Source organism: Zosterops lateralis, assembly GCF_965231275.1.
Source record: "Zosterops lateralis genome assembly, chromosome: 7".
In the NCBI taxonomy this organism is placed as follows: domain Eukaryota; kingdom Metazoa; phylum Chordata; class Aves; order Passeriformes; family Zosteropidae; genus Zosterops; species Zosterops lateralis.
In genome coordinates, this window is record NC_139767.1 from 17,528,996 (window position 1) to 17,541,267 (window position 12,272).

The 12,272-nt window shown below is 44.8% G+C and overlaps 1 protein-coding gene across 2 annotated transcripts in view; it reads left to right on the top strand.

Annotated features, from left to right (window-relative positions):
• The first annotated feature begins 1,523 nt into the window (after positions 1-1,523).
• Positions 1,524-12,272, top strand: part of SP3 (Sp3 transcription factor) — a 30,274-nt gene continuing 19,525 nt past the window's right edge. For both annotated transcript variants that reach the window (XM_083864706.1, XM_083864707.1), the window contains exons 1-3: positions 1,524-1,545; positions 1,880-2,004; positions 2,182-2,298. In XM_083864706.1, coding sequence (XP_083720832.1) covers positions 1,539-1,545; positions 1,880-2,004; positions 2,182-2,298 — 249 coding nt within the window. In that variant the 5' untranslated portion in view covers positions 1,524-1,538. The remainder of the gene's footprint in view (positions 1,546-1,879; positions 2,005-2,181; positions 2,299-12,272) is intronic.

Below are 12,272 nucleotides of genomic sequence, written 5' to 3' on the forward strand. Positions count from 1 at the left end.
CTCAGTTCTAATTACATTAAAGATTGTAACAGGAAAGTAGGTTTGAGGTTTTTTGGCCTTATTCAGACTCCTTGGAACACCACACTAAGGGTAACCATGAAAAAGTCTTTCTTTGGGAGAATCTGCAAGCTAAGGGTCACAATCAGTGCCTCAACCTACACCCTGCACTATGACCCTGCACATGCACCCAGATGTGAGGGAAGGCCAAGCCCAAATTGTTCCCAGGAACCCTTCACAAGCTAAGTGGTGTTACAGAGAAACAGGCCCCACTAATAATAATTCCTGTACCATCATATACTTATGTAACGTTTTAAACATATTTCCTGCCTTAGTTTAACAATCCGAGAGCTCCCAGTTTCCTTTGTGTTGCGTAACATGAGCAGACCAGCAAACTGACGTTGAGGGGAATCTTATTAATTCTCCTTAACGTGATGAAAATAAAGCCTGCTGGCACAAATGCTCGGCCGTGCCGAGGCTCGGGTGCCCAGCTCAGGGCAGGTGCTCCCGCTGGGAGGACGCGTCTCGTTAAAATCACACCCGCGGCCTTATCCCGAGCGCGTTTTTTTCTGCCTTAAGAGACAGCGGAGGTTTGAGGTTCCGCCGCCCGGGTCAGGCAGGTGCGAGCCCGCCACAGCGCTTATGCAACGGCGGCACGGCCCCGCTGAGGCGGGCGCTGCTCCCGGGCTGACCCGGCGCCCGGTGCGGCCGGCGGGCGGCCAGAAGCGGCTCCGGGCAGCGCCCGCCCGGGCGGACCGGCTCCCCCGGGGACTGCGCGCCGACATCTTAGCGCCGGAGGGACAAAGCGCGGCGGCGCTGTCTGTCAGGAGCTGTCCGCCCCGGAGCCGCGGCTGTCGCCAGCCGTGAGTGACAGCCCCGGCGGGGAGACTTCCAAAGATCGCAGCCCTGGCCCGGCGCCCCCCGGGCACAACGGCGGCGGGGTCGCGGGGGGGGGGTGGGGGCTGGAGGGATAGCGCCACCGCCGCGGAGCTGTGCCTGTGCGCTGACCCCTGCGGGCGGACGGGCCCCGCCGTGTCCGGGGAGCGCGGCAGCGGGTCCCGGGCCGGCGCGGCCCGCGGGCTCCCGGCGGGTCCCGCTCATTGTTCCCCGCACTGGCCCTGGCAAACAGGAAGCCGCCCCGGCATGGGGCGCCCCCCCGGCCCCCGGCGGGTGACTGGCAGCCCGGGCGGCCCGTGCGAGCGGCGGCGGCGGCGCGGCGCAGCCAATGAGAGCTCGCGCGCGCGAGCGTGGGCGGGAGTTCCGGGCTGGCAGGCGGGCGGGCGGGCGGCGGTGTCGGCCGGGCCCCCTCTCCCGCGGCAAGCCCCACCTTTCGGCTTTCCCGCACCGTCAATCAAAATAGGAAAAAAAACCCGGAGTAGGCTCGGGCCGCCGCCGCCGCTTCAGCCCGCCGTGAGCACAATAAGCATGTCCCCGGCGGCAGCCGCCTAGCCCTAGCCAGCAGGGCCTGTGTGCGAGCCAGCCAGCCTGCCTGCCTGCCTCCCGCCCAGCCAGCCAGCCAGCCGGCCGCTCGCACTCACACCATGACCGGTACGTACGCACCGACCGAGCCGCCCCGGGGGCTCCCCGCTCCTGCTCCGGCCCTGCGCGTCCCCGCTCCGGCCCCCGAGCGTCCGTGTGCGAGCGAGGCGAGAGCGGCACTGAGAGCAGCAGCAGGAGGAGCAGGGGGAGGAGGGAGAAGAGGGGCAGGGGCAGCAGCACGGGGAGGAGGAGGAGGAGGAGGAGGAGGGCTCCGTGCGGGAGGGCGGGGGGAGCGCTGGGGTTAGGGGGGGGGAGAGGGAGGGAGGAAGGGAGGGAGGGAGAGGGAGGGGGGTGATCGCTCCCGTCAGTGACTCTCCCCTCCCCCTCCCCGCTGTGCCCGCAGCTCCCGAGAAGCCCGTGAAACAAGAGGAAATGGCTGCCTTAGACGTGGACAGCAGCAGCCACAGCGAGTATCTCCAGCACGGCAACGGCGCCGCCTCGGCCTCCGCCGGGGCTGCCGCCCCCCAGGTGAGCGCAGGCCCGGCCGGGCCCCTTCCCCCCCTCCCCCGGGTGACACGTTGTGAGCGGGTGCGGAGCCGGTGCCGCCGCCGCCGCTTCCTGTGTGCGCGTCTGCGAGGAGCCCGGTCGCCGTCCCGCACTAACCGCCACCCCCCTTCTCTCCCTGAACCCGCCCATTGTGGGTAGGACGCGCAGCCGTCACCGCTCGCTCTGCTGGCGGCCACCTGCAGCAAGATCGGCCCGCCGTCGCCGGAGGAGGATGAGGCCGCCGCCGCCGCCGCTGCCTCTCACTCTGCCGGAGCGGTGAGTGCCCGCCCCGCCGCTCTCGCACGGCCTGCCGGGGGGAGAGACAGCACAGCCAGCCCGCCCGCCCGGGGGGAGGGACGGGACACACGGCACTGCCCGCCCGGGGGGAGGGACGATAGCAGGGCCGACCTGCCAGGAGAGGGGTCCCCGGGCTCCCCTGCCTCTCCAGGAGGAGCCGGGCTCCCGGGAGGAGGAGGGAGCCAAGCTCCCCCCTCCCCCGCCATTGGGAGCGGCGCCTTCATTTACTTTCAAAAACGGGGGGAGGCGGGAAGCCTCCCTCCCCCGACCTTGGCACCGGAACGGCTCGCTCGGAACCCGGAGAGGCTGGGAGGCATCTCACCTCCACCTGAGCGCGCCCCCGGTATCCTCGCCGGGCTGTCAGCCGGGAGCCGCGCGGCCAGGCAGGAACACAAAATGAAGGCTGGCTGTAGGGAAGGATGTAGTGAAGTAAAATGGCTGTTTAGAAGCGAACGCGGGTGGTGGAAGGCTGCTTCCTGTATCGCGCCGTTTTTCTAGGGAGAGTTATCGTGCGGTTCCTCGTAGCATTTTCTGCCCTTATCTCTCATGCGCCGTCGCCTCTGAAAGGAGCCTTGATGACCTCGGGACCTGGTGTGATGAGATGGATCTTACAGACTAGAAGCGTATTCCTATTGAAGCTAGTTTAACAATCCCCTTAACAAAAGCCTAGTGAAAACTCATGTTCTTTAATTGGGGTAGCTAAATCTCCTGTTGACATATGCTCATAAAATTCAAAGAGATTATGCATTTCTGAATAACTGATACCTAAAAATATTGGTATATTAAAAGAAAGTTCTAAAATATCTTCTAAAATGACATTATGTAATATTTTGGCCATAGCCCTTGGAAAATTGCACATATTACCACTATTTTTATTATTATTATTTTTACAAAAACAACTTTAAAATTAGCAAAAAAAATCCCACGCCTTTTTCCTCTTTTAAAGCAAATCTTGTGTTTTAAACTTGCTGTACACCAGCCTTGTGTGGTGTTAGGATTTTGTGAATAGGAAAAACATACTGCAAAGGGTTGTACGGATGGCTGAAGGGGGTTTGGCAAGCTTTTAGCAAATGTCAAAGTGTTAGTGGTAGAAATTTCTAAATACTTGCTAAACTTTAAAATACTTTTCATCTGTGCATTGCAGCTTACTTTACATAAAGGGAAGCTGAAGCAAGATAGCTGTCTGAGGTCACACAGCAGGTTGTAGATTAATGACAGAGCTCAAAATTCTATTAACATTCCAACCCCTTTCAAGCATCCTTTCCGCCAAACCTATTTATTTACTCAAGCAGTATGCTTTTAAAAATCTTTCTAGATGTTGTAAAGTGCCTGATACATCTAAGATTTGTTTCATAATACTGGATGCATACAGTGCTGAAGAATATAAACATACTAAAAAATAGTGATGTTTAAATGATGGCTTGTTTTCCTATATCCACCTCTAAGGTTGTTCTCGTTGTACAGCTGGAATTGCGTAATTTGGGGGTGGATTGATTGATTAGGATGAGCAGTAGGTTTGACAGGATACTAGAATGTTGGGGCAGGACAAATGGTTCCCCAGCAGTTCAAAATGGGCAAAGCAATTTCGATGTGGTATTTCTTTACTCCTGTTAAATTATTATGTTGTTGTGTTAATGTATAAGAGGTTTTTCAGGGGAAAGAAAACGCAATTCAAGAGAAGCCAAAATCTTAGTTAAAAACTAAGTGATTATAAGCTTACTCACTACTTTCCATACATGCAGATAGGCCCTTCCTACATATCTTCTGTGAGTTAGGTTATAGCATTCTGGTAATTTTTACACTCCTACAACATAGCTCTTGAATGATGCAGAATATTTTGGGTGGAAACTAAATATAAATTGAAGGAGATACCTAACAGTAGCTGAACTAGACACTGGAGTTAATTAAGATGACCTTAATAAAGAGAGGGGAGGGACTAAAGGCCCTGAAATACATTCCTTGTGAAAAACAGAACAAAAGAGATTCAGTGCAATAAAGATTCTTTTTTTCTGGTCCCTTCTGTTTATCATATTGGAAGATGGAAGAAGGAGGAAGAAGCTAAAAAGGCTTAATTTGAAGGTACCTCATAAGTCATACAGAAAATGAGATCTCTATGCACAGACCAACATAATTGTCTTCCTGCAGTTTGTGATGCTCATCCTTTTCCCAGGAGTATAGCTCAATCAGTTTGAGACCTGTGCATGGGTGATGATGCCTAATGTAGCACTGGGAGGGCAGCTCTTTCCTGTTACATTCTATACCTGGACTGCAGTTCTGCCTGCTGAACATCTGCTAGAACTCTCAATCCACACAAATGGATGATAGAAATCAAGCTAGGTATTTCCTCATAGAAGTGCTTGAAGAGTCTGCATATAAAAGGGAGAGCAATGCTGTTTCAGGATTGTTTCGTTACTGTTTTACTGACATTTGCTTGGTAGAGAAACTGGCAGGGCTGGAGCCAGCATGCTGGGCTAGCATACTGCTTTCCTGGCTGAAATGGTATGCTGCAGCTGCTCCCCAAGAGACCAGCAGTATGATTTAAAAGCAACAGCAGAACTCCCATAGGAATGCAGGGAATATTGTGTGTCTGGGATTTGGGGAAGAGCTGAAGCAAATGTGATTGTGTTTGTAACGATCTAGTTTGCCCTGCTTTGAGCCCAGGGGTTGGACCAGGTGACCTTCAGAGGTCCTTTCCAGCTGAAATTATCCTGTGATTCTGTATCGGTATCTGAGTCCAGGACTACTGTTTGAACGGACATTGCTATTACACCACTGAAAGGATTAGTGAGGAAGTAAAAAGACTATGTAATAAAAACCAAATGAAGAAGGCAACTGACAGAACTGAACTCAATCCTGGTCTCCTTTCCATCCTGTCAATGACCTGGCAGGCTGTCTTTAGATAAGGTTTTCAGCTTGGCTGACAGTTCTGGTTGGAGCTGTGTTTCCTCTTGGATGAGGGGCACTAGAGGCATTACTGCTGAACTTGTCTTTGTGCATTGATGAAGATTGCAGTCGTCTTTCAGTTTTAACACCATGATTTACTCTGCCTAATGATCAACCAACACCAATAGGTTTCCTGATGGTGTTTGATATTAATGTAGATGGCCTTGAGTTTGTGGCTTGCTTACCTGAGAATCTTCTTGCTTGCCATACTGCTACATCTGTGGTTGGTTCAAACACTTGCCATGGGAACTTTGCCTTGAATATTGCTGCCTGCTGGTTTGTGTGAGAGCCTTTCTGGGATGGTACGTGCTACTGCCTGACCTAGAATGACTGCTCACGTTTTGGCCCTCAGAATGTCTTTCTCTCTCTTGGGAGTTTAAAATCTGAGAAGTTTTAGTTTGGGTCTCGCTTTTTTGCAATTTATCTGTGACTAATAATTCTATTTCAAATTTTCATATTTAGAATTTTTTTTCATTTAGTTATAAATACTCCAGTTTCATTCTAGTTTAAACATCTGCAAAGATTTTAGCACTAGGTGAAAATGAGAAGCAAAACAGAAGGTGGTAAAGCTCAGCATAAGGGAGGAAACAAAAGAGCAGACAGATTTAGGTCAAACAGAGCTTGATGGTCAGCTGTGTGGTTGTAGCATGATCAGATGATCGTTTAAGAAGGTACAAAGCTGAGATGATAACCAGTTGTTTATATTCTCTTACTTCATTGTAATGCAAAGCTAAAGGCTGTCTTGGAACTCTCATGCTCCCAAGGGCCATGCTTATGGTTGTGCTGGGTTGGACTGGATAGGTGAGGATGAAGGTGCAAGATTGATGGGAGGTTTTGTGGGAGGTCTGGAAGGCAGGTGAATTGGGAAGAGTGGCAGGCTGGCTGAGAAAACTGTTGGCTATGACAGCTGCCAAAGAATGGGAGCTGTCTGGGATGACTGCCCCAGTTGAGGTGTGTAGTTGCATTTTGTGTGAAGTGGGCTGCACTGATTCGCTAGTCTGAAAAAAAAAAAGGTTGGGAGGAATGATATATATGATTTATTTGTGTTGTTGCTTATCAATAAGATATGGAAAACATTTGGACAAGTTAATAATTAGCATATGTGGGGAAGATAAGTATCCTTTCTCTGCTGTAGACAAAGGATTTCTGTGTATCTTTTACAAGTAAAGGTTGGAGTGTTTTGAGACTGCTTTGGCATATCTTGAACTTTACAGTTGAGTATCAGTGCCTCACAAAACTTAATGAAAGTCTGGAATTCTAGTTGGTTTATGCCTCAGAAGATTAACCATCTGAGATACACCTAGTTTAAACTCAGTTTAGGGGGAAATAGGAATAATGCTGACAGGATGGAGAATGAGGAAGGCATTTTAAATGTCATGTTTTCCACTAGGCAAAAATATGCATGAATACCATGTGTCAGAGTTAACCATACTACTTTGTTTTCTGGCCTGTATGATCATTTTGAGGAAGTTCAGAATTCTTCTGACATCCATTTTTTGCTTTTGTGGGTGACAAGATAGCTCCCTGATTCTAGGTTTCTGGATGTAAACAGATTCACCATATTGTGTTCAGCCACTATAGAAAAGTTTGCCTGGAATTGTCTTGCTTCTCTCTGTTCTTTAATGTCTTTTGAATGCTGTATCAGAACCAAGTGTTGAAATTCTTTTAGAAGAAGGTGCTTTAGGGATGTTCTGAAAAAAAATTGTTTTATTTCTGCTAATAGTTTTGGAGAAAGTAAGGAAACAAATTTATGGTTTGAAACATTTCCATATTTAAACACAGTATAGACAAAGAAGTTCTCTAATATTAAACAATAATAATAAGTCTAAGATTTAATAGAAAGTTGAGGCTGGTAAGGATGTGTGGAGAATGTCTGATCTGCTTCTCCTTGCTCAAAGTAGAGTCAGTGGGAGGAAGTTGTTCAGAGCTGTGTCCAGTGGATTTGAATACCTCCAAGGATAGAGACTCCAGTATCTCTGGGCAGTGTTTGATAACTCATATGATACTAAAAAAAGGATTTTTCTTATATGATAGGAGACAGAGTCAAAAGCCTGACTACTGTAGTGATAAGTGATATGCCTTGCCTAACCTCATCTACCAAGGTAGTCTTCTCATTATACATAGGGCATTGTGAGGTTATTTATTTCAGCATTATTTTCCCTTCCTAAGTGTAGACAGACTACTTCTGAACACTACTTTTTTTTTTTTTTTCCCACCCTCAAGGTTATTTGAAGGTTAATTTTTTCAAGGTTGTTTTCAAGGTTATTTGCTCCATTGCCTTCCCAAAGATCAAGTTGTGGGTGGCTGATCCCAGGCCCTCTTTCTTGTTCGCTTGATGATTTGATACAATCTTCAGCACCTGAGCTGAAAGCAGGAAGAAAACAAACCATTTCACAGAATGCTAGTTTGGCATGTAATTATACTGAGATTCATATATACATATGTAGATTTAATAATGAATAAATAAGTTACCTATGATCTAGTTAAAAATGTCTCCTTGATGCCATGTCTCATTTCTTAATACTTCAGCTTCCTTGTTTCTACTTAGGTCAGGGATATTGTATTGTCTTAATTTGGACAAGTTCTGAACTTCTGCTGATTGATAACAAACTGTTGAAATTTTGTCCATGTCAAGCAAAAAGATACACATATTCTTTAATTGAGACACAGTTGGATATATTTCACCAGATTGGAATTTCTTCTAAAATAAGATTTTAAGCAGCCCCAGAAAATACGTTTTTTCCTGAAATGCTCTTTGTTTTACCAAACATTTGATTTGGGCAGAAGTATTTCTCTAAATTGAGTGGCTTCATTGGCAGAGGGGTGAAACATGCAACAGAACTAATTTGCCTTAACAAACAGCTTTGTGTCAGCTGAACTCCAGTGACTGATGTTGAACATGTTTTTAACCTATGGCAAATACAAGATAGAATGTATTAGCTCATACTTTAATGAAAGAGTTGAAGCAAGTGCATTTTATCTTGTATTTGTAATGACCTAAGAATGCACAGATAGTTTACTGTAGCTTGGTAAACACATGGTATTATTAAACCCATGCATTAGAACCCTAACTCTTTCATAAAACAACAATTTGGATGAGGCAGTGTCCAATCCTCTTCATTAGGTGTGTGATTTTTAAATGTTTAGGAGCTCGTGACTCATTATCTGTCCACCTCTGGTTGTTTGGCTGATGTTTTTGCTCCAGGACTAAATGGGGCAAAAGTGACTTTCTGAAAAGTGCAGTAAAAAGCAGTTCACCAGCACAGATGAATGTTTGTTAGACCTTAGTAATAAAATACTAATGGCTAATGACGTGCCCATTAACATGATGAGATGCAGGTGTCTACAACAGATACCAGTTCTTACAGGGGTATTTCTCCTCTTTCCTCTTCTCTGTTTTACTTTGGTGAAGCATATTTAATTTTTTTTAAGTATGGTTTAGATCGCTTCTGAAAGGTATTTTATCTTCTGTCTTTGTCTCCTTCCACATTTCACTTAATTTTGCTGTAATTTTATCTGACTATATTGAACAAGACATTTACTAGATTTTTATTTATCATGGCATGTGATTCTTCAGGGATGAGACTTTTCTCTCAGAGACATCTTTTTTTTATCCACTGGAAATTATACAAGGACTGTTAAAGAATCAAAAGACAAGCTGAACAGTGGTTGTTGCTTTCACTCTTTGTTGGTGCTTGACCTTTCTTCAGGTGGACATATCATTTGATTTTAATTCCTCCTATGCCTTGTGTCAGCTACTCTCTTTGCTCTGTTCCTGTCTGTTTTTCTTGTTTCCTGATACTGCTTCCAGTGAATTCCCCGTTGCTTCCTGTTCTCTCTCCTCCTTGGCTGAGTAGTGCTGAACTTTCCTCAGATCTTTGTCCCTTCCTCTTGAAACAGAGCCTTTGGATTGAAGCAATCCAGCCTTCTCTTAAAGGAACAGCTGCCAAATAACTGCTGCCTGAGTATCAGTTGATAAGGAAACTGTTGCTTTATCTCTACCCTCTAAATAATTTTCACGGATGGCTGAGAGAGCGAACAAACTGGTGTATCTTGAATGTAAAGCTCAGTAAGTGACTGGGCTGCAGATGTTGCTACTCACATATCAGTGGCAGAACTTTTGAGTTACTACAAAAGTGCTTAATTGCCTGAGAATGTAAAGAAAGATTATTACTCTTTAGTTAGTAGGAGAAGAAGTCCAAGGAGTGTCTTGTCTAAACAGCCTTTGTGAAAGACCATAACAGTCAATCTTGTTATGACAGGCTGATGACCATTTGAGATTAGAGAGCATCCTCAAATACACTTTACTGTATGGGTTTTTTTCATGCTTTAATGCTAGTAGTTTTGATAGCTGCCTGATAGCTTCTTGAAAGCCTCACCCTCTTTTTGCTCCTCCCTCCACATGATTCAGCTGGTGGTGTCTGATATAGGCAGCTGTAAGAGCAATATGAATAACAGGCATTTTATGTTGTATGTGTAGCATAGCTTCATATCCTCATGCATGGCTGCCCTGAACTTCTCCATGGACTTGACAAGTGCATCTACTAAAAGAGTAGCTCTATTGTGCTAAAATTGTTACAGAGCAGGATTTGAGGGAAGATTTCACTAGATCATGAAAACGTGAGATGTATGCCCAACATGAAAATGCCTATATGGAAATCAGGATAGGTTTTGGGAGAAGAATAAAGTAGGTCATTTCCATATCATGAAGGAGACAAGTTCCCTTTGAAGTATTTCTGTAGAGAATATTACATATGAGTAGATACAGGCATGTTACTTACTGTGTATTAGATCAGTCCAGTTTAACCTAAGCTTTCAACATTTGCTTGTACATAGTTTTCAATCAGTGATAAATTATATCAGACTTGTAATGGTTTATATTACTTTTCCTTTCTCTTTTGTTCTAACAGCTATCAGCACATTATATTATACATTTATTTTATAATGACACACTTTACACATAAAACAGTCATGTTTTTGCTTCTCGTATTTTCTGACTGATATTTACCTATGACTTCTGTGGGTCCTTTGATATTTTATGAAACCTTCAATTAATAGGTATTTATATGCTTGTGAATTGAGTAGTTATGAACTTTCTTATCATTTCAGCAACTGGTATCTATGTGTAAACAATATTAAACACAAGTGTATAAAGCTAATGTGGTAGCAGAGGAAAATAGAATTTGTTGCCTTCTAGGTAAGATATGTTATATGGAATATTACATATTTGTTCTTCTAGTATCATAAGTTATGAGTTTGAAAGACTAAAAATTTTAAATATATATTTTAAATGAAAGGTTGATCAATATAAGAGGAAAAGAAAATAATAGAGAATTACTGTTCTCCTTTTTCTGTTTCTTTTCCTTGAACCATTAAAGCCATAACATTAGTTTTGTTCTGGTGATGCTGAATCTATTTTATAATATACTACCTGAAGAATTATGAATCATACTTATGAACCACAGAATATTTTGAGCTGGAAAGGATCCCCAAGGATCACTGAGTCCAACTCTTAATAAGAGTCAATGGTCTGTGTCTTTGCGGGCTGAAGAAGGCTGGCATTCTTTTGTTTTTTGCACAATAATCATTTTTAGAGTTCTTGAGACAAATTTAGGATCATGATATGTGTTTTCTTATTGCAAATGAACCTTAGTAAGCACAGTAAAACTTCTTCTCATAAGTACTCAGACTTAAATACAGTGTTTTTCCTTTACATGTAAATACTGTAGTGTTGTGGGCTGGAATAGGATAAGAGTATGAAACTAGCAAAGTCCCATCTAACACTGTGGACTAAATTCACTCAGGTGTGTACTGCAGGAGTCTTTCAGACTTGCTAGGTCTCAGTGCTATGTTAGGAAGGAATTAGATGTGTGTTGTATTTTGAATGTCCTGGTTTTGTTCTAAAGGAAGTCGGAATGCAGCATCAGAGATATGCGATATGTTGTGGTAACTTCCCCACAGGAGCGATCACAGGATGCAGTGCAGAAGGACAAACCAGAGCTTTTCTTTCTGTATCCTCTGGACTCTGCCAGAGAGATTAGACTTATTTCACAGAGCTGAACTGGTTGTAAAACAAGTTAGTTACATGTTGCTAATATCAAGTTATTCCATTGGCTTACTGTAATATGCTAAAACAGATAAGGAGAAACTTTACTTCACATTTTTTAGATTGATGGTTACTTATAATACCAAGCTGGTTGACTATGCAAATCTGTGCTAAGCATTGCAGGGTGTTATATCTAATTCTTAATACTCTATTCTGAAAAAGCTTGCTTTGGTAAAGAAAGGTAAGTGCAATTTACCTTTTCTTTACTGAATAAAAACCAAATGCATGATAGGCTCTTTAAGTATCTGAGGTCTACTCTGAAACACCGGCCTTTTCTATTGTTCCTACTTAATGAAGATAGATTTTTTTTTTTTCCCCCTCCTAACTGATGCATATGACTAATCCAAACATGATTTCATTGTAAAAGTTCTTAGTCTAGAAGTCTTCCTTAGTGAAACTAACTCCTACAAGCTTTTAAATACTAGAGCTTTGTGTTATGTGTAATAAACTGAGGTTGTCCTATCTTTCCAACTGTGTGACTACTTTGCTCCTTAACATTCTCTGTACTGCTGGGAGTCAAAACATGTGCAAATATAAAGGCAGTGGAGCTCCAGGAGATCTAGGCAACACTGGCTTCATGGCAGTTTTTCCACTTCTTTGCAATAGGTGCCTAGCTGGGCAAAGAGTGTTTCTGAGTCCCAGGGTGAGTTGGTGATGAGAACTCCAGCATCCCCTGCCAGCTCCCTCCTTCCCACAGCCAGGGTTTGGATTACCCAGCAGCCCTGCCACCAGAATAACCCTGCTGCTGGTCACCTGACACAACCATGACATAGGAGCTGCATTTGACGTGTTCGCAAGCAACGTGCAGCTCATGACCCACAGCTGGCTACCCGGACTTAGGCATTAGATCACTTACAAAATCTGTATTTCATAGTTTTGATTCAATTGCTGATGGTTAATATGA